General features: G+C 40.2%; 1 protein-coding gene across 1 annotated transcript in view; it reads right to left on the bottom strand.

Annotated features, from left to right (window-relative positions):
- The window catches only part of LOC144766461 (vitellogenin-1-like), a 1,095,729-nt gene that overhangs the window by 228,792 nt on the left and 843,765 nt on the right, over positions 1-23,172 (bottom strand). Inside the window, exons 25-27 of the mRNA XM_078650353.1 lie at positions 14,172-14,384; positions 5,197-5,339; positions 4,970-5,108 (exon numbers count right to left, since the gene is read on the bottom strand). Of these exons, the coding sequence (XP_078506479.1) occupies positions 4,970-5,108; positions 5,197-5,339; positions 14,172-14,384 (495 nt within the window). The remainder of the gene's footprint in view (positions 1-4,969; positions 5,109-5,196; positions 5,340-14,171; positions 14,385-23,172) is intronic.

Here is a 23,172-nt window from a genome sequence, read left to right as displayed (position 1 = left end):
TTGGCATGAATTTAAAATATAAGCACTTTAGTTGCTCATTAGAACATTGTGGTAAAGCTGCTCATCACCAGAAAGTTAACTGGTCTGCTGCTGGTGATGAAAGTACATGATTCAGTCTTCATGTCAGAATGTTTTAATGAAATCGAAAAGGAAGATATTTGAGAACTCATTTTAAATGTGTCCTAATTTTGCTTTCTACATCACTAACCATAACTTCTATGAAAAAAATGAACCCCTTCATTTTGTTCCTTTCTAAATGAAATGCTTTAAGTGTTACCAGTTTGATTCAATCATGGTAGCTGCAGGTGTGCCACACTTTTGTCATAAGTAAGACTGCGAGCACTCTCTTCATTGTTTAGGTCACTCTGGCAGTCTGCAGGTTAACACAGGGGAATCAACAGAAAGGCTGCTCCTGATGGAAGTCAAAGTTTTACTGAGCATATCAAACTTAATTCTAACATGGCTGAAAAATATAGTGTAAATTTACAGAAAATATGCTTTTATTCTAGCTGCTTGGGCACTTCCCATAACCTCTATGAGAAAATCATGATAAAACAGTTTTCTCTTAAACATGATTCATGAACTTCAAGTACAGGGTCAACATTTTTCACAGGGCAAAATCACATTCGAACACACCCCAATTCCTAAAATTAGCATGGTACCACCAACAAATGACCTATTGTCTAACTAAAATATGTTATCACCCTTCATATGTGTTCCTTTTTGTGACCCTTAAAACCTGCCATTCACTACAAGCATTTCAATGGGGACCCTGTCCAAGAGTCCAGTAATGGCTAGCCATAGTATGTTGTCCATGTTGTGGCCCCGTATTAAAGGGGGGTACCATTGGGAGCCTCACACATACCCGTTGTGGCCTGAGTGTGTTCACTCTTGCCCTTTGCTTTTTTCTATCCATTTACATGTCCCGGAGTCTTGTAATGGCTGCCAAAACATATTGCTCAATTTGAAACCAACCACTCAGGATTAAATAGTCCCCTTTACATTGGCCAATCAGAGCATATCTGGACACCAATTGCCTAAATATATAGGAATGTTTGACCCCCAATTTCTCAAAAACTACTGAACAGATTTACACCGAGTTACAGAAAGCACAATCTGTGAACCAAGATCTAACTTCTTACCAAATTTGGTGTAATTCCACTCAGCAGTTTTTGCTGTAGCCCCTATTAAAGAAGTCTATGTAAAATGCATGGTTATTTTTGAGTTTTGGAACCCCCCCCTTTTTTCTCGGCCCTCAGTTGACAGATCAACCTGAAGCTTTCCAAGAAGGAGATGCGGTGGATGACTTTTGTTTTGGAAAGTTTTGTGAAGATTCATCAAATGGAGTAAAAGTTATTAGCAAGCCAAAATGCGCTCTTTTTATTGAAAAACTGACCTAACCATGACTACCTAGTGGGGACCGCCCAAAGGTAATGTATATATACCCAGTGTACCTATATAGTATTATTGCTCTGTATTGGTAAAATACCATCAAAGCCCTCCTGGAATGAATAAAAGCAACTGCTGGCACATGTGTTTGGCTCTGATTAGAGGCCATCAGGGAAGTAAAGCTTTGTCCAGACTCAAAGAAGCAAATAGTGTAAGTCAAAACAATGCAATTTCTGGCTTTGATTGCTGCATAAATTATGAAAAAAAAGAACAGGAAACATTTGGGTTGTTCTCACGTTTTTGGTGGAAAAGCAGCTCCTTTGTATAGAACCCTCTACAGCACCATTGACACTACAAATCTGCTTAACTTCAATGTCAGTTTTACTAGCAGAGAACTCTAGTAGGGCAGCACGGATTATACAACAGTAGTAGACCAAAGCATGCATCACAGTTATCTAGATTTTGTGTCAAAAAGGGGCATATTATGCAGCACTATGCTACCATTCTCTGTCAATATCATTTTGAAACAAAGGAGATAGAGACAATATTTTCTTTTTAAGTATGCAGCAAATGATATTGAAAACGTGGTAAACCCATAACTGTCATGTAATAAGTCACACAGTCACAGCATCTCATAAATCCACTGGCTTTGAACATTGTCCATTGTTTTATCAACCATTTATACATTATAGATAGATAGATAGATAGATAGATACTTCTCTTCTATTGCCTTCACAAACTCCTCAAAATGATATACAGATGTATACAATGCTGTTACAACAATAATACCCTCCTTATTGCCCAGCTGCACCAACCTACACTTTTGCCCTGCTACACCAACCTGCAATGAGGCATGTGCTTTACGCGTAATCAACAATATTCTTTCCTATTGAGTAACTAAATTGATTGTCAAGAGAAAGGTTGAAGATACGTGTCCAAGGAAATACAAGGAACTACTGTTGCCTTGTTGCTTGTACCTGGGTTCTTTTTCTAGACTATATAATAGCTGTGTTCTTTGTACAGTGATACACAAGTTGCAACATGAATGTTACCTTTGAGAAAGAAATGGGTGTTTTAAGGTCTCAGTTTCGTTTATGTTGTGCCATAGTTTTTTTCTTAGTTAGTTGTTACTGATGGGAGACTTGTTTCAAAAGTTAATTTTGATTCAAGATCCTGCTGTAACGTTGTCAAAAAGAAGCAAATACTAGGTCTCTGCTGGGTAGCGATCTTTTTGAACTTTGATGAAAGATAATAACTAAGCATAAGCCGTAAATCTGTCATTTACGGATTAGTTCTTAAACTTGCCACTATATTTAAGTTTAGCTCAGGTGCTTAACATACATAATTAGTGAAACACATTCTAATTTCTACGCTACCAATCCAGGAGTGGTTTAATTGCTCCTTTACTGGAGGGATGCACTTGACATTTTAGCTAATATGAACACCTCCAGGCTGATATGTTCGAGGGAAGCTAACCACAATCTGTAAATAGCTTACTGCTCTAGAAACCACTGCAAATTTACTTTGGTTAAGAGAATAGGTAAAGTGTTTCCAGGGGGAGATTTGAGATTCTCCATGTGAAATAAATTCAATAGAGGAAAAAAGAAATGTATTTTTCAAGTTTAGTAGTATTTTTTGTGTCACCGTTTAGCAGGCATAAAAATGTGACAATTGTGCGTGCAGATTTATTTAATCTGCACAGCAGAAGTACTACTAGAATTCGTTGTGAATTTCTAATAATTTGGATTTTTTTTCTCCAGGTGTTGATGTGAGCCAATGGAAGTACATTTTTTACTTTTATTTATACACTTTTCCGGTTTGGTTTCCCTATTTGTGATCTGACACTTAGCCCACTTTGCCTGCAGTATATATCCTTCGAACACTGTATATCTCTCTACGTACATGACATATCTTGACAGACATCCCTCTCAGTTGTATGTTTTTTTCTGTAATGTTTACACATATATTGCCAAGGAGGTACTTTTCAAAAATCGTTCTGGCACTGCACTTCGAACTTACTATTTTATATTTTAGTATTTGCCTATATTTATTTTGAAGGCAACATGATTACATTACAGGCACATCAATATAAATGTATATAACAAGAATTTGTAGAATAATGTACCATAGTTATCCATAGGATGCTAAAGAAAGTAACACAGTTCCTAAATATATTGTTACCATTTTTAGTGTACCCAATAACTAATAAATACTTTATTCTTTCTGACAAGCTCAAAAGATCTGAAATATTTAGCTTTTTGACAATGAATGAATCAAAGTGAAATGCCCTAACTTTCTCTTCTTTGTCACGATTTTCATTCCAATCAAATGCATTTTTATTTCTCTTTCTCGTTTTCTTCTGCTATGCCTTCTGAATAAGCCCAGGCATCCTGGAAAGTCTTTTTAACAGCTCAGCAGCGGCCGAGATCTAGAAAATCATGTGATCAATTTCTCCAGATCCACTGGGGAATTGTCCGATGAGTTAAATGGCCTGACCGGCCTGAGTAGAGGTATGTTCATAATAAGGAGATGTGATTATATGTAAATTGGAGGACTGAAGGACTAGCTCAGGTAAAGTATAATACCATATAAAAACGGTTTTGAGATTAAATAAAATGTTTTCCAGCAGAGTTGTTCTGGACAAAACGTGTCATAAGTTCTATGTGTCAAGAATCTAGTTTATTTTAAAAGAAATGTAATGGTGATGCAGTTAAAAAGAAATGTTCAGACACAAATGACCTAATGAGGGTTTGAAGAAGGGTTGAATATGGCCCGAATATTTTTGGCCTTGCTTTTTGCAATAAACCTATTTTGAATGTAGTGCGAATTGCACTCTCCCTGGTGTAGAGATCAATTGATTACATGCGACAATGAAAAAATAGGCACATCTGGCACAATTCACAATTGTGTCTGTTTTACCACATGTTTTTCAGACAGGATACATAAAGTACAAAAATACAGCATGTGCCTGCCACAAATGGAGATTTTGTTTCCCAAATTAGAATTCCGGTGTTCAAAATTGACGTGTGGCTAGAGAAGCCTTGGAATAAAGAAAAAGAAAATATGAAATTGACCACAAAGACTCAGATTTTATGGTAGGTTAGGTCACATTTTTTTTAACTTTCAACAAATATCACCATATATATATATATAAAGTTTGTTTTTTAAATACAATTATGAACTGGCTTGATCTTTTTAATATGGCATACCCCATATAATTTTGTACACAAGTGTAAATTGGAAAACCTTTTTTGCTCACGAGTGTTTATCTACTTGGGAGAAAATACCTATGCAAGGTGTGGACCTGTTTGCAAAACAAGTTGAGAAATGAACAGTCGGAATCTTTGTAAGTTTTATAATAAAAATCCACACACCCGAAAAAATATAGATATGACGTCAGCTTCTGTAAGTATTTTTACACACCACTTGATTAAGGATATAACCCATAACAACAATACCTTCACCTGCACAGCAGTATTTGACAGCTTGATTTTAGAACGGCCATTTCAAAAGTCGTAGCCTATCATTTTCAAATACGCTTCATTGCCTCATATAACATATTTCACAAAAATAGACCTACCCCAGGGGTTTTAACAATGGTGTCTATTGTTCGTGGAGATGCAGCAGCCACCCTTAGTATCAGCTGGTGAGGTGCACTTTTCTTCTCCTTTTCAGAAAATCCTAACATCAGAGCAACTCCTGGCGCAAATTCCATGACTCTGAGGGAAGAAAGAAGTGTGTGATTTGAGTCTTCAATGTGCCTTTTTACGAATCCTTGCATTGTGATACATGCCCAGTACAGAGTACCTGTGCGCAGCTCTCTTCATCCATGTTGGAACATGTTCCCACTTGATCTGCAGCTGGGCTGCCGAATTCCCTGACAGCAGGCCCGTCGATGCCTTTGCTGATATTTTATAGTCCTGACACTCCTGACCCCATCTAAGCATTGCCTAAAGGGACACAAAGAACGTAGATGTGAATGTTGAAATCGGAAAGCTTAACATAAGAATCCACTGCTGTATAGAAATTAGTTTACATTTGTGCTTTCCTTTTTCTAAGCAAGAATTGACGATCGTGAGGTAATTCTACTTTATAAAGTTACTGTATTTATTTTTATAAAATACATTTTATAGTCATTTTAAATTTGTGTTTTCGTTAATACCCAGAATAATGTATAATATTTCTCGAATATGCTAGTGGCCAGAAACTAAATTTAACTCAGAGTATAGATGTTTGTAAAATAAACACTTTTGCAGGGCTGGCTGTACGTGTAGAAGTAGTGCTTGCCATGGGAAAAGTCACAGCAACATTTTCCCTAACTAGTGAATTTGCATATCTCAATCTGCGCATAGGCAATATTTTAAGGTCGAGCCTGAGCCCGTGCGCAAGCGCTGCTCTGGGATGATCTGTTGTACTTCAGTACGGGAGAGAAGCCACGCCCACCTATATTTTTCATTGGCTTTCGTTTTTGTACTTTGTAAATGCTGTCTTCTGAATCCCAAGTAGGTTTGTTAATTCCTCCTTGTCTTCATTTGGAACCTCCCAAGGCTACTGGCCCATTAACTTGGTTGTGACACAGTACGTGTACTATTTTATTTATTGAGTTTCTCCTACGTTTGGCAGGACAATGTGCTTTGCTTACATTCAGTATGGCAGATTTTCAAAAACTACAAAGAACAGGGGTAGCAAAGGAGATAATAATAGAATTGATGTGTTCTATGACAGATGTGACAGCATTTGTCATCTAGATTACAGTAAGAGTTGTCCTGCTTTAAGGTAGAAGTGATCCAATTCTTCAGTTATTGACAAATTCGCAAAAGTATGTATAAAAAAGAGAGTAAAAGTGGATAACAACGCACTTAGCGATCATTTTCCACTTAGATTGACGTATCTAGAAACCGACCACCGAAACAACACGATTAAGGCCCGTCCTGGCCTGCTCCACCAGGAAGCTCTAACATTAGACAGATTAAACGGCTACACTCTCAAGTGGGGCAACTTGGACCACGAATTCACTACCGCAAGAATTATTAAAACATGTAGGAAAGAAATTGATAAATGTTTGGATACTTTGTCAACTCCCATTGAGATCATGAACACTTATAACGTAATAGTGAAAACCATAAGCAATGAACTAACCAAACCCAGTAAACAAAATAAAGCACCAAGAAAAGGATGGTTTAACACTAATTGCACAAAGGCTTATTCTGATCTAAAGAAAGCCCTAGGAAAAAAAGAAAGAAACAGAGATGAGGTAATTAAGTTAAGGAAACTTTACACACAGGCAATTAAACAAAGAAAAAAGGACCTACAAATAAATCTCTGGACCCAACTGTTAAACAGCAGTACCTTGAAAGACAACACAGCTTTTTGGAAAATAGTCAAGAGTCCATTTTTAACAGAAAACAAAGATGGTCCTTCTTTGGACATAGCCATAACAGCGGAGGACTGGGTGCAAAATTTTTCAGGGGTCTTCGGAGTGGTCAACTCCGGAGATTCAATTTCGTCAACTTTGCCTGTCCCTCTCCCACCGGTGAAATACCCAATACAATACAGTTTACCAACAACGAAATAGAGAAAGCCATAAATATTGCAAAAAATGGCAAAGCACCAGGACCAGATTCTGTACCCATGGACCTTTATAAATTTTTACCAGACTTATGGTCCCCCCTCCTAACAAAAGTATTAAACGCAGCAAAGGATATCGAACTTCCTGATTCTTGGTCAACATCGATCCTAGTGCCCATTTTTAAAAAGGGTAACAGAGACAACCCCTCCTGTTATCGTCCCATCTCCCTCCTGGACTCGGTCGGAAAGATAGCAGGGAGAATACTGCTCGACCGACTCCAGGAGTGGTCGAAAGAACACGGAGCACTCTCAGACTTACAATACGGGTTCAGGGCTGGCCTGAGCACCGTGGACCAAGTTCTAAATCTAACATTATTGGCTGGTAAATACGTAACAGTAAAAAAATCTTGTCTACACATGGTTTACGTCGATCTCACAGCAGCATTCGACTGTGTGGAACGCTCGAAACTTTGGTCAATAATGCTGCAAATGGGGATCGAATCACCGATAATTGACTTTCTGCGTGAATTATACTCGGGAGCTAAGGGAAAGGTACGATTTGGGACAGCTGGTCAATTAACAAATAGCTTTCCAATACAGAAGGGGGTCAGACAAGGGTGCGTGCTGGCCCCCTTCTTATTCACGCTTTACACCAACGGTCTCGAAGTTGCAATGTTACAGGGTATAAAAGATCTCCCAGAAGCTGGCCGTCGGCAAATTCCCGCATTATTATATGCCGACGATGCGGTAATCCTCGCACGAACTCCTGTCCAGCTCCAAAGGGCACTAAATAACTACTGTTCTTTTATGACCAATCTAAACTTAAAAGTGAACATAAAGAAAACCTTTGTGATGCATGCCGGTATTAAGGGAAAAAAAGTGAAGAAAATCTATGTGGACAGCTTCCCCCTTGAAAGAACTAAAACGTACCCTTACCTAGGCATCACTATTGATGAGGCGTTTAACTGGAAAGAAGCACTTACTTCTCGAAGATTATCCCTGATAAAAACAGTTGGCGCCCTAAAAGCTTTCTCTCTTCGACTGGGTAAAAGACCTTCCACGGAGATGATAAAGATCTATAATGCAAAATGCCTAAGCACAGCCACCTTCGGAGCAGGAGTCTGGGGAACAACAAACGTCGATCAACTACAGATAGTCGAAAATTCCTTTTTAAAATTTTTACTGGCCGTTCCAAAGAGCACAACTACATTTGGATGCCATCTGGAACTTGGGATGGACCACATTTCTGATATTATTAAGATCCAGCCCATCATGTTATGGCGCAGAATCTGGGTTACGGAAGAGTGTCAGCTTACAAGAGCAATAATCCAGGACTGCATGAAACTAGAAAACATGACAAAAATAAGATGGCTGGGTTATGTAAAATCTTTCCTCTCAGATATTGGTCTCCAAAGATTCTTTGACGAACCACTCTCAGTAACAGACATAACAAAAAAGGAACTAAAAACCCTCTGTCTATCGCACCTATCCCAACTTCGAACACTGAATGAAATAGGAAAACCAACAGTTCAACATTGCCTATTAATACAGTTGATCCCAACCATCCAACCATATTTGCAATACGATTTGTCACAATTTGAAAAATTACTTCTCACTCGTTTTAGGTTTAATCTGTATCACTATTTGGTTTTATTCCCTACCCAGAACGTTTGGACACAAACTGCATCAGTATGCCCCTGTGATTTAACATCTTCACAGTCCACAATTCATGTCCTTTTCTTCTGCAAATTTTATGAGCCACTGCGCAGAAGGTGGATATTACCTATACTGAAAGCAATGAAAATTCGTAGATGCCGCCCTGCCTACCTGGCACTACAATTTTTAGAAAACAACTTAATGACAAAATCGGTGGCACAGTATCTAAAAGTATGTCTTAAGCATCGTTCGAACTTACAAAATAATAATGACCTTCTCGCCTAAAAAAGTATTTTACACACCAATATGTTTCTTTTTAAGAATGATTTTAGTTTTCGAATGAATTCAATGTCTTTTTTTTTAATATTCACTGTATTTTGTACTTTTATGGTTTTTTATAAGTGGAAACCGAATAAAGACGATTTGATTTGATTTGATACAGTAAGAGTTGTCCTGCTTTAAGGTAGAAGTGATCCAATTCTTCAGTTATTGACAAATTCGCAAAAGTATGTATAAAAAAGAGAGTACAATTGTCAAGGTAAATGGAAACACACAAGGGGATAACAATACAACTAGTTATGTTTCTAAGACTGACAACATGTTGTGTGAATATTGCTGAAGCATGTTGACAAAAATAATTGACAAATTTGAAATTTGAGTTTTGAATGTGTTCCACTGTGTATGCCGAGAACCACCAGAAATAGTAAGCTTCTCTGCAAGATATGTAGCAGTGCAGGACATGATGGGTTTTGAAAATTATGCAGCTGGAATTGAAGATGGTGCGGGCCTGCAAGAAGAGCCAATGCAGCTCAATCAGCTTTGGGGTGGTGTGATCATATTTCTTCAGCTCTTGATGAGGCATGTTGTGGAATGTAGGATGCCCTTAGGGGTGTCACTGTGGAGTCTGAGAGGCCATGGACTAGGATGTTCACCCCATCCAGATGCAAAGGTTTGAGGGTTTGGATATCAGTTCTAAAGATGCTTTCGGGAGGAACCTATTTCACCTTCTTTGGAAGAGAGAGCTGCTATCAGGTCATCTTTGTTTGGTTGGCAATGCGTTCCTTGAGGGTGAGGTTGGTGTACGGGCTGAATCTCAGGGGCATATGTAACAGCGCCTATCGCCATGTGAACATCACTTTTTCCGAAGTTCCTGTGGCAATAGGGGCTTTGCCTTAGTTACAAGGCAGCGTTAAGCCACTTAATGTGGTTTAACGCAGCCTTGTAAATAAGGCCCCCTTTCACGCTATGCTTAGCGTGAAAGGGGTGGACAGTGGGTGTTGCGGTGGGCATGCTAATGCAACACCTATTGATTTTGACACTGACCCCTATTTACAGGGTGGCGTAAATAGGAGGCAGCGTCATAAATAGGACCAGGGAAAACCTGGTCTTAACTTGGTGAAACAAGGAGAAATTCTTTATTTCTCCTCTTTTTGCCTTGTACAGCACACATGGAAAAAGCAAAATGCCTTGGATTGGTTATGTGTGCAAAGGAGTCCCTTCCTGCATATAAACAATCTTTTTAAAAAAATGATATTTTGTAACTTACATGTTTGCTGCATTAAACAGCACACATAAAAGTGACAAAACAGCTTTTAAAGACTGTTTATGTGCAGGAAGGGAAACCTTCCTACACATAAACATTCTTGCCCTGGAGGCAGACTCCCTTAAACTATAGTGCAAGGGTGCCTGTATTGGCGCTATGCAGCTAAGTGTAGCTCCAGTGCAGGGAAAATGTGAGTCTGCACCATATTCTTGTAAATATGATGCAGCCCTTCGTTTCTGAAGGGGTGGAATAAGGCGTTAAGCCATGACAGCTAATACCTCACTCTGCCACTTCTTTGTTCATATGACCCTCAGTGGCTTGGGATTCAGTGAATGGTGGGGGCGTGAAGATGTCAAGATTGATATCACTGAGACATGTTTCTTACTGTTTCTTGTTAGTTGTTTTTGACAAATAACATGTATTGTGTAAGTAAGTGCTGGACTTTTGATTTTGGATAATGAGCAAGCAGAATTTTAGCCTTAGGATGTCCAAAGAAGGGAAAACTTTCAAGCAGAGTTTTATTTCATCATCATATTGCTGAATCTCGATTCGGTCTATGAGTGGAGCACCAACAAGCTCCATTCAACAGTTATCTATGAGTGGAGCACCACGGCCCTGATTCACAAAGTTAGATTTACATATTTGTGTATGATTACTCTTTTTTGGCATTGTGGCCGCGTGGGCCGTCGTGAGGTTATGAGAGCACAAAAATAGAGAGATAGGTGGCTTTCTTAGCTTTTAATTTATTCAGAACCTGAGAAGGTGTTCGTATGAGGGTTAGAGTTTTACAGTTCCATCCTCCGGGTTGGGATTTTAAAGTTCAATCCGGTGGGTTTATAAACAACAAACAAACAAAATGAACCAGTCTTCTTCAGTAGGGACTGTCAGAGTCTTCTGTGGCTCTCCCACTGGTCTGCTCTCTCAGGCCATCGGGTAGGGAAGGGAAAAAGAACAAAAACAAAGGTCGGGTCAATGTCCACTCCTTTTTACCAGTATTTGTGCTACCTTCACCAGAAAACCCATGTGTGACAGGGGAAAAGGGGTGTAGGGACCTTTCTTCCTTCTTAGCACACCTGAGTGTCCTATTTCCCCAGACCTCCCCACCACCCCCACCAAAATGATCCCCTGAAGGGTACTCGCTTCAAGCCAAGACCCGTGTCCAGGGCTGTGGCTTCAGGACCCGGGGTGTCTTCTCCCTTCACTAGCCCGCAAGGTATGGTCGCTGTATACAATTTTCCTCCTCCTCCTCGGATGCTGTCCTCCTCCGCCTCGCTCTGCTCCTTACTCGTCTGCCGCACACCTCCTCCAATGTCACTCTGCTCCTTACTCGTCTCCCGCATGCCTCCTCCGGTGTCCCTACACTCCTTACTCGTCTCCGACTCAGTCCTCCCCTCGCTTGTCCTCCTCACGTCGCCTCCTCCGATGCTGCTGCACATCGGTCCGTAGTCCGTCCTCCCTTTTTGGCATTCTTCTTGCGTTGACGTCGATGTCGCAGGCCCCTCCTCTGCTTGCCTGGCCATTAGACCGCTGCTTACTTCCACAGCAGTCGATGGTGTCGGCTTGTTCTTACACTTCCGGTCCGCCCCTGGCGGGTCCTCCTCACAGGCATTCACAAAATTAAATTTTAATAGTAAGTCTATGACTGCAAAAACTCTACCTTGGGGGCGGAGAACTACGCACATAGAAAGATAGGAGAGACCTATCGTTTTATGTACAGAGTTCTCTGCCCCCAGCTGCAGAGTCTATGCAGTCAATTAATACCTATTGAATTGCAGTTTTGCAAATACTAAAAAGGAGCAAACTTGCAAAAATGTGTATGCTTACCTTTGTGAATCAGACCCCTCAGTGGCTCCATGAAAAAGGTGAAGATGACAGGGGACAGTTTGGAACACTAAGGGACTTAACAGGTGAAAGGGATGTTGTGGGCTTGTATGAGCCCATGTGAATAGACAGGTGTCAATTGAAAAGGTGGCAAGAATACGAGTATAGGACTTTGGCATTGAATCCGATTCAAAACTCCAAGCTGCGTATGCGTGAGGGATAGTTGACTATGACAAAAGCAGCTGAGAGGTCCAGCAATTTCCGTAGGCTGTCGTCATCTTCACCCGTGGTCAGGGGGCATCGCCTGTGATGAGGAAGATTGTGTTCTCCGTGCTGCAATGTAATCTGAAGCCAGACTGGTTTTGATGCAGGAGATAGTTAGCATTAATGTGTTCTTGGAGTTGAACATAGCCCACATTTTCAATGATCCAATAAATGAGTGATGGGCCAGTTGTTGGCGAGGTCCTTAACGTCTAGTATAGCATTCTTTGGAAGTGAGAGGATTCAGGTTATCTTGAAAGCTTTTGGTAATATTTTTTGAGTGAGGAAAGCATTAACAATAATAAGTAGGTGGGTCGAAGTCCATCCCAGAGAGACCTTTGTGGAAGGCTGATGGTAAAACATCATGTTCATTGGAAGTGGTTTTAAGGGAGATGAGTATATCAGCAATATATGCAAGATACTGAGCTTGAAAGGAAGACATTTACACATTTCTGAGGGAAGTGGCAGGCTCAAGAGTCAAAGCTGGTTTGGTGCTACTGATTTGCTGTAAATCTTCTGTATTTTATTCACTGAAGAATAGGTGATGAACTTTTCTGTTGAGTGAGGAATAGGTAGGCTTGGCAGGGGGTTGAAACAGTACTTGATTGTCTCAAAAAACATTCTGCTACTGCTAGTGGCTTCATTGATGGTTTAGTGCTTTGCTTTGGCTGATGTGATGAGCTGTATGTGTGTTGTACGGTGAGAAGTCAGTATTATGAAGTCAATGGAAGCTCTGATTTTCCTCCATATTCCTACCAGTCTGCAAATTGATCATTTACTACCAGCATGGTCTTTAGAGGACAAAGGTGATTAAGACTTTGGATTGTACTTGTGTGTTTTAAGTGGAGCATGAATGTCTATAGAGTTTTTTTTTAAAATGTTGAAATTGTTTAGTAGGGTGTTGGTGTAAGGCATGGAGTTCATAGGTTGAAAGATGGGGACACGCGTTAGGTTGTCTATGGAGAAGTGTTTAAAGGATATGAAGGTTTGTTCTTTTTTTAGGTTGACTTTGGTTTGATGATAAGCTGCTCAGCCAGGAAATACAGATGATGAAGTTTCCAGTTCAGTCTGGGGGTATGGACAGGTTGCATTGGATTGTTGGTGATGTTGAGGACACAAGGTCGAGGATGCTCCCTTTAGAGCGTGTTGGACATGTGACATTCTGTGCCATATTGAGTGTATGATGAAGTTGAGGTGGGTGACTTCTGAACTTGTGCTATCTGGGAGGTATACACCACCCAAGAGGGTCATGTTTGGCTACTGGAAGTATGATGTGGAGAGGAGATCAATAATCCCTTGCTGGCTATAGATGAGATAGAGGATGGCAGTCTGAGTGGCTGAGTGTGTGAAATGGCATGCAGGCAGCTTCCTTAAGTTGAGTGTTGCTTGACTAGGGTGCAGGAAAAGGAGGATGACAGCAAGATCTCCTCCCTTCGTGTATGATGCTGTAGCATGTGGGAAGAAGGTTGTCTAAGACATGCAAAGATGTAGGAGTGAATCTTGTTTTTGTGTTGCAGAAGGGGTCAATCTTGTTATATATGATGAGGTCTGAGATTTCTGGTATACAGAGGAATGTTAAAAAGCATAAGGTGGAATGTGTGATCTGTCCTTTGAGAGCATGCAGTAGTTAGAAGGATGTGTACAAGGTTGGATCTATGTGCTGTGCAAATATGTGAGTGTTTGGGACATCTAGGTCTAGTTGTGATTGAGAAACTTGGCAGCATGAGGTGGTAGGTGAGGCACATGATGTTATCTTACCTTGTAGGTTCTAGTAGAACAGGGGTTCGAAACCCCCAACATATAATGCAAATATATCTTGTTTTCAGACACTAAAAATTACACTGACTCTTTGGATCAACTCGGTTGCTCTTGGTTGCAGAAAAACAAACAAGATGGTCACTGGCAGCAGGTGAGTTATAGTGATTATTCTTACCAAGGCTTTGAGATGTTTTGTTATTGCAGCATCAGCACAAAATTTCCAAGGGCTTGTTTGACCAAGTTGTACAGTAACTAGTTGGATTCTGGGTTCCGACGCTTCGGGGTTGAAATACGATGTTACTTGATAGCCTTGATGCTTATTGTCACTCATTATTGCCCGAGCCAGAATGGTGAGCACTGGTGCCATGGCCTCTCCAAGATATCTGGGCTGAAAAAGAGTCAGGAAAACAAAGAAATAATGTCAATCTTTATTGTCTACCATTGCTGCATTGTGTAAAAATATAAAGAGTGTCACTGATGCAACCACGTACTATATATCTTATTTGCAACTAATCTATTTGCAACATTATTTTTCAAAAAGAACCTTGGTGCTTCCACTGTTGTGTCTATGCATGCAGTAGGTGATAAACGGCGAGATCAGAATACCAGAATGGATCAAGCCCCCCGCCAGTGGCAAAGGGGCGACATTAGCCAATACAACATGCAGGGCTACTGTCCCCTCTCTTGTATGGCTCCAAGCAACCGTTGCCCCCCAGAGAGACTTGTAGTTGAAGTATTAAACTGATGTGAAGGGGTCATTAGAAGAAGACAGCGGGGCAGGGAATTGAAAAGGCTGAGCAGTAACTAGGGTACCCGCTTTGTCCCTCAAGGCCTAATGTACAGATTGGTGAGATCAGAATACCAGAATCCTGAAGAGCGTGCGGCGGCGGCGTCAAGATGGCCGCGTCCTAGGGAGGCTCCGCAGAGGCGTCATTTGACTAGGCGCAAAGGGACCGCTTCCTGCCCTCGTTTCTCTTCCGATACCGGCTCCATTTTTGTCGGAAACCACCGGGACTAAAGTGGCGCGTTTCCGACTTTGGATGATGTGAGGACAAGTTCGTTCTGGGCAATTTACTATTCCCCTCAGTTCGGCTGGAATGTTGCGGCCGCCATTTTGTGCGCAATACGCTTTGCAGCGTTTTCTCTCGCAATGGCTGGTGTTTTCAGCAGTTCTCTGTGCCAATGACTGCATCACTGATTACAAGTGCACAGTTTTGAGAACTAATTTAATGCCTCTTTCTATGGTGGTTGCTATTTTTTTTATTTATTTATTTATTTATTTTTTGAGCCTCTTTCAAATTGTCACTGCTCTCCTCATCTTTGCCCTGCAATGATGGTGGATGTTTTTGTATGTATATCCTTGGATTATTGAGCGTTTTCAGCCATTTATGGATATATATCACATCGGACTGTTTTTTTTTTCTTTGTCGCTCTCCTCTTTTAGCGACCATTTTCAGCTGTTTTTACTTTTATGAGATTTCTACCTACTACGCATATACTTGCATTTTGGATACATCAGCTCCATGCACGAAATTGTCTCCTGTGTTCTTCTCCTTAACTGCACAGTCTTTTCTCCCTAAATGGTTATCGTTTTCACACGCTGCCTGTTTCTCTGACTGCCTTCCTCAAACAACTGACGTGTTTGGTGAATTAATCTCTGGTTTTTGCAATGTTTCCTGTGCCTCATCACTGCCTTTTTCATATTGATATTATTTTCCTCATCTTTGATCTGCAGTAAAGCTGGATGTTTTTGTGTGCCTTTTTTCTTTTGGCTCCTTGAACGTCTTCAGAATCTCTACTAACTGAACCAGACACTCTGATCCTTGGTCCTCATATCTTGTTCTCCTGTGCTCTTTGGAAATCCTTTGCTTTCTTTTCTTCCAGCACATTATGGATCTCACTCAGCAGTCGCATAAAACTCCTTCAGGGGGTCGCAAAGACTCAAACGCCTGAAAAAAGACCCCCCTCTCTGACTAAATCTCCTCTTCCTATTACGCTAGAGGACATCATGGAGGAACTGTGTCTCATACGTCCTTTTATGTCCGATACTACTACTACTTTACAAAGAATAGAGGGAAACTGGTCGGGCTTAGACATGAGACTGTCGGCTGTTGAACAGAAGGTGAGTGATGCTCAAGATGTCATCGCCAAAGTCGATTCCCTTACTACGGAGGTTAATCAACTTAAACGATCCACTGAGGATTTGGAAAATCGCAACCGCTGGAATAATCTCTGAATTTTTTGAATTCCGGAAGGTTCTAAAGGTTCAGATATGATCTCCTTTTCGAAATCTCAAGTTTTGCAAATTGTTGGCCTTCCAAAATCAGCAGACTTCAATATTCAGAGAGCTCATAGACTGGGTCCTCAAAGTGCAGCCACAGCCACTAAGCCAAGGGGTATCATTGCTTACTTTCTGCTTTACTGTGATTTAATGACTATCCTTACTGCAGCTAAGCAACATAAGAGATGTTCTGGTCAGGTCACAAAGTTTTCTTTAGTCAAGATGCCTCCAAACCAACTGCAAGCAGGCGTAAGGAGTTCTTGGATCTTCGACCAGCCTTAAAATCTATGAATGCACGATATGGTCTTATACACCCTTGTTTCTTCAAAGTAACCTACAAAGAGCAAACCTTTTCATTTGAGGACCCGGCTGATCTCAAGAAGTTCATTCACACCCATCGAGAAGAACACATGGAACTTGGCAAACATTAATTGATCTGTCTTTGATTTGCAAAATGTTCTTCTTTCATTATGTACTTCTTTTTTTTTCAGGTTAATGTTGTTTCGAGTAATGTCATTCGTTAATTGGTCTTTTCTCCTTCTCTCTGTTTAGATTTACATTTTGCTGGGGTCGAAATTCCATCCTTGTACCATCCGTTTGTCTTTTTTGTCTGATGTACTCCGTTGATGTGTTCCCCTAGATCCCAGTAAGCATCTGTTTTCTTTTTTACCTTCTCTACTCTTTTTATTTCGTCTTTTTGTGTACTCTGTCCACCATGGCCTGATTTGTGTTGTTCATCCCTTCTTTTGCTATCTGAAGTTGCATTGTCGATCTCTGCTTCGATGTCCTCCTGGTGATGTAGCTGTCTTGTTTTTCTTCTCTGCCCTCCTCCCACTACAATGTTCTTCGTTTTTCTCTTTTGATCACTGTGACTGTGGCCTTTTGGCCTCTTGTCACCTTTTTTTTCTACTTTTTTGGGAGTTAGTACTCCCCAGTTCCTTATTTTTCCCTGTCCTCACTTCCTTTTTCTTCTTTTGTTTCCTTTTCTTTCTTCCTTTTTTCTTTCCTTTCCCTCTCTTCCCTTTGATTTCCTACAGATTGTTTCTTTTTCTATCTGTGCCTCTTCTTTTCCTCTAATCTCTTTTATCATTCCGTCCTGTTTTATTGCTTTTTCCCTATCTTCCCCCGAAGCTTTTATGATCCATTGCCTATTCTCTTCTTATTTACATGAATGAATGGTTTTCGAATTATTTCATGGAATGTAAAAGGTCTCAGAAACCCTATTAAGAAACAACGTATCCTTTCTCATCTAGCGAGATTAAAATGTCAAGTTACTTTGTTGCAAGAAACACATTTATCTTTACAGGAATTGTCTTCGTTGCGCAAACAATGGGTGGGAGCAGTTTTCTGTTCCCCAGCTGTTACTAAAAAAAATGGTGTGATCATTTTATTTCATAAATCACTGACTGGCATTGAATGAGTTCCATGATACCAATGGCAGATGGTTGTTTTTGGATTGTATTGTAAATAATGTTAAGATATCATTTTGCAATGTCTATGGCCCAGCGGTACTGACCCCACCTTTTGGAATGATTTTTCTTCGCTCCTCTCTTCACTTGCTACTGAAGATTTGATTGTGGGGGTTGATTGTAACCAGTTACTGGATCCCTTTTTAGATAGGAAATCACAAACCAAGTATGTACCCAATAAGATGCAAAAAGCTTTTCATAAAGCAATTTCTTCCAGAGGCCTCATTGACTCATTGACTCATGGAGAATATCTCCCCCTGACTCTCTTGAGTTCTCTTTTTTTTCTCCAGTTCATTCCTCACACTCACGTATTGATTATATCTTTCTCACCCAACATGCCTTTCAGTTTATGACTAATTCAGAAATAGGTTCCATTCTCATTACTGATCACGCCCCTGTTATTTTAGATATGGACTATCCCTCTCTTACTCCTACATCCCAGCGTTGGCGCTTTAATAACTTTTCGTCGTTCATGGACAAATTTTTCCACACTAACCTACACTCCACTTCTGAATTTCACTTCATTTGGGACGCCTTTAAGGCTGCCGCTAGGGGCTTTATTATTAATTTTTTATCCCGTAAAAAGAAAAAAAACATTGCTCTTTCCTCTCAAGTTCTCAAACAAATTAAAGATTTTGAACATCTTTATTTCACTACTAATTCCCCTGATACGTTGTCTTCTCTTATTAAAGCCAAGATGCAATATAGCAAACACTCCTGGGACTCTGCCTCCAATAACCTTCTTAAATGTAATGCTAAAATGTATGGTGGGCGTAATAAGGCTGGCAAATCACTTGCAAACTATTTTAAGATTAAAAAGCAAAAGTCTAAAATTATATATATTACTGATTCTCAGGGCACTTTGCAGTCCTCTGATGCTAAAATCCTTGATTGTTATGTCCAATACTATTCTACTCTTTACACTCCAGAATCCAGTCCCACTCCTGCACAAATTGATTCTTTCTTTCAATCCATCCCCAAATCACTTGATAATCCTGTTGACCTTTCCTCCTTAGATATTCCTATTTCGGAGAAAGAAATTCTTACCGCTATTACTCTTTTGCCCAAAGACAAAACACCTGGTCCAGATGGCTTTACGGTGCATTTCTATCTTCATTTTAAAAATTTCTTAATTCCACATTTACTCTCCTTGATTAACTCTTTTCTGGCCAAGGGAGTGTCCAAGGGATCTTTTACTCAAGCCATGCTCTGTCTCATTCCCAAAAAAGACAAAGATTCCTCTCTCTTTAAAAATGATCGGCCCATATCGCTTATGAATACTGACTGTAAAATATATGCAAAAATTTTAGCCTTCCGGATTAATCACATTATCCCTGATTTTATCAATATTTACCAGTCTGGATTTGTTAAAGGTAGATCTATCACGGAAAATTCGAGAACTCTTCTTAATATTATACACCTTGCTTCTAAAATGGACTCCCCTATTGCAGCTATTACATTGGACGCTGAGAAGGCTTTTGATCGAGTAAATTAGGACTTTATGTTTGGAGCATTGCGATGGCATGGTTTTAGTCCCCCTATTATTCGTTATATTCAATTGCTTTACTCTGCTCTTTCTACCTCTATTTGGGTAAATGGCTCACAGTTTGACTATTTTTCTCTCCGTAGAGGTACTAGACAGGGTTGCCCCCTATTGCCCCTTCTTTTTGTCCTAGCTTTAGAACCTTTTTTGGAAAAAAATTGGCGTTCTCCCTCTTATACTGGTTTTATTTACAAAAACGTCGAGATTAAGTACACAGCTTATGCAGATGACATTTTACTTTATATCTCCAATCCGCTCACTTCTTTACCTTCTTTCTTTTCTTTACTACTGGATTATTCCTTAGTCTCAGGTTATAAATTGAATATAGATAAAATCGAAGTTTTGCCTCTTAATACATTTTGTCTTTCTCATCTTTTCCAGGGATATGGTTTTGAATGGAATCCTAATAATATTAAATGTCTTGGTGTTCTATACGCTAATAATATTAGAGACACCATTAAGATTTTACTTCCTCCCTCATAGATGAGTGGTCTCCCCTCTTTTTTTCCGGGTGGGGGAGGCTTGCAACTATTATAATGATGTTACTTCCTATTGTTAACTTCTACTTTTCTATGCTTCCAATTTCCTTACCACATTACTTTTTTAAATCCATTAACAGTCTATTAATTAAATTCTTGTGGAACAATCGTAAAGCTCAGATATCTCTCTCCCGCCTTCAACAACCCAAAAACTTGGGTGGGGTAAATTTCCCAAGCATTGCTCGTTTTCATTCGGCCTTCACTCTTAAACAAATATGGCTTTTTTTGGCTGATACTCTCTCTCCCCCTTAACTCGCCCCTTTTTCATTCCTTACAGCTACTCGTTTGTCTCTTAAACACTCTAAAAGACTTGCACTATCTTTGTTTTGCTCTTTTCTCTCTCCAGCTGACCTTCACTCTCTTATTCTCTTACTCCTATCTGGTATAATAACTCCCTAAAAATTAACAACAGAGCACTTTTCTGGAAGGAATGGATTGATAAAGGTATTACAACTTATAATCAATTACTTATTGATAACTTCTTGACAACCTTCACTCAGATTTGTGACACCTTTCATCTTTCTAATAATCATTCTTCTCAATATCTTCTGTTCACATGTATCCTAACTGATTTTATTTCCCAAAATACTTTGTTATCTTCCTCGCCCCCAACTTCCTCTCCTCCTCCAGATTTTTCTCTCCCGCTCAGAGCTGCTGCAATTTATAAAATACTTTCTCATCCTACCACTATTAGGATTACATCTAAGCTTGAGCTATTATGGGAACAAGACCTGGCTCACGAGTTTTCCCTGCATGTATGGGATAATATCTGGTCCAAAGTACACACAGTCTCCCGATCTGCCAGCACTACACAGACTTTTTATTTTTTTTACAACAGACTTTTTTTACTCCCTCTGATTTATACAAGTTTAAGTTACTTGATTTAAAAAAAGTATTGGCCTTGCTCTCATGAGAATAGTGATTTTTTTACATATGTTTTTTCATTATCCATTAGTCAAATCCCTCTGGTCCCGAATTTGGTCACAGTTAAACAACATTTTAGCTACTGATTTCCCTTTAGAAATTATACACATTTTTCTGGGTGGTTCTTAACCTATTTGGAAAGTTCACTGTAATGTTCGTAAATTTATAGATCTTTTTATAGCGATTTCTTTTCAGAATATTACTACCAACTGGAAGGATACCTCTAAGCTATCCTATAACGCCTGGTGGAATTTGTTATGTCACCATCATAGACTTGACCATGCCTTTGGCACCACGCTTCCTTTATTAATTAAGAGAGATTTGGTTTGGATGCCGTTAACTGATTTTCTTTCCAGAGGTGTCACATAACTGTTTTGTATTTATAGAACTGTTTTACACCTGTAGTTTTGTTTTATATTGATAAAACTGTTTTGTATTTACATTAACTTCAAGTTTGAGCTTATTTCGTAGGATGTCCCTTTTCCTCTTCCTCCTTTTTCTTTTTTTTTTCTTTATTCTCTTTCTTCTTTTTCTTTTTCCCTCTTCTCTTTTCTCCCTTAAAACAAAATCCCCTTCAAAAGCTACTTCCCTTAGTACAGCTCATTTATTTGCCCCCTCTGGGGTTGTTGTTTAAGTTGTTCATTTCAATCAGTTCTTAATTCATTTTATTGCCATGCTTTTGCTCTGATGTTTTACTTTGTATTTCTTATTTAATAAAGCTTTCTAAACTTAAATAATACCAGAATCCTTTATCAAGAACTTAGCAGTAATAATCAAAAATCTGAGGTTAGCAGTCAGGAACACATTGGTGTCGATTCCGATCCGGTAAAATGCGCTCCGAATGGTCGTACGGAGAGTTTTTTCCCCGTACGAATCGTATCCGTAGACGTCCCGTATGTACGATGAAGTACAATCCGTACTAGGTGCCGAACTCTGTACGAGTCGTACAGGACTCCGTACGACTCAAATCTCCGTACGAATCTCACTCGGAACCCGCTGTACGTGACATCACGGCACGTTTTTACGACCCAGCAAGTACGATTCGTGTTGGGTACGCGCCGTACGACCCTTTTCCTACGGGAGCCGAAAACAGTCGTAAACGCAGAGTTCGCACCGAAACAGGTACGGAACGCCCCCCCGGGTACGGCACATACCCCCCATGATCGCAGGGGTACGTGCCGTACCCCTGTGGTCATGCGGGGTACGTGCCGTACACCCAGCGTACATGGGGTACGCACCGTACCCCATGTACAGTGGGTGTACGACACGTACCCCATGTACGCTGGGTGTACGGCACGTACTCCGCATGACCACAGGGGTACGGCGCGTACCCCTGCGATCATGGGGGGTACGCGCCGTACGGTGTGTAGGTGATCGTGCGCTTTTCCGTACGAATCGACGTGTACCGTACGAATCGCGTCCGGGTCGGCCGATCAGGATCGGAATCGTCCGGTCGTACGGCGTCTGTACGAGTCGTACGGAAACGGCTCCGGATACGATTCGTACGGACGGGGATTTTACCGGATCGGAATCGACCCCATAGAGTACAAGGAAAACAAGAATGAGAATGCATGACCATGAATAAGGCCTCAGACCATAGAAACACAAAATATAAACTAGGCTGTTGGGGGAAATGATTCCAAAATCAGGTAACACAATAAAACTAGACAATTAACATTCTGGAGGAGGGTCAGGGTACAGATTCCCCAAAATAGCCCCCTCATGTAACGGGTAAATCTATCAACAGGTGGATAAACTACAGACAGTGCCGAGGAGCTGTTGAAGTGCCTAACCCCGCTCTGTATAGAAACTTGCAACATTATATAATGTGCAATATCATAATACAACATTATATAAGGCAACATAACAAAATAATCATATAAACCTAACAGCGTTTGTGGCGAAAGAAATCACGATATCGGGCACGCACAAACTAACTATTTTCAGGCCAATGATATATTTTGGGATTTCTACCCATATTGGTTTTCTTAAAGCAGAAAAAGTAGCATCAATGCTATTAAGTGAATGTGTGTTTTGCCAAATAGTAATTGTCAGAACATCATTGTAAGGGAATTTATAATTCATTTATTCTGAAATTGCCCATTTGCATTTGTAATGAGACTATTCTTTTAGCAGACAAAGGAAAAAAGTGGTGTCTAGGCATCCATTTCTATGTAAACACGTTAGGGCTAATTTAAGGGAGAATGCATGCCCTGTGTTAGCTACATAATTTCAAAAAGGGGGTGGTGATGGACAGAGTATCTGAGTTAATCAGAACACTCCTACCCAGTCAACAGATCAGGGCTTGATCCATCACCGTTTTTTAGCTCACTGCACCATCCCAGTTCAGAACCTGGCTATGCAAATTAGTCTGTCCCTGGCCCAGTGCATCATGGGAACAGGGCAGACCAAACTACCAA

The sequence above is a fragment of the Lissotriton helveticus genome, chromosome 1_1 (genome assembly GCF_964261635.1).
Source record: "Lissotriton helveticus chromosome 1_1, aLisHel1.1, whole genome shotgun sequence".
NCBI classification, from domain to species: domain Eukaryota; kingdom Metazoa; phylum Chordata; class Amphibia; order Caudata; family Salamandridae; genus Lissotriton; species Lissotriton helveticus.
This window is presented reverse-complemented; position numbering and strand designations above follow the sequence as displayed.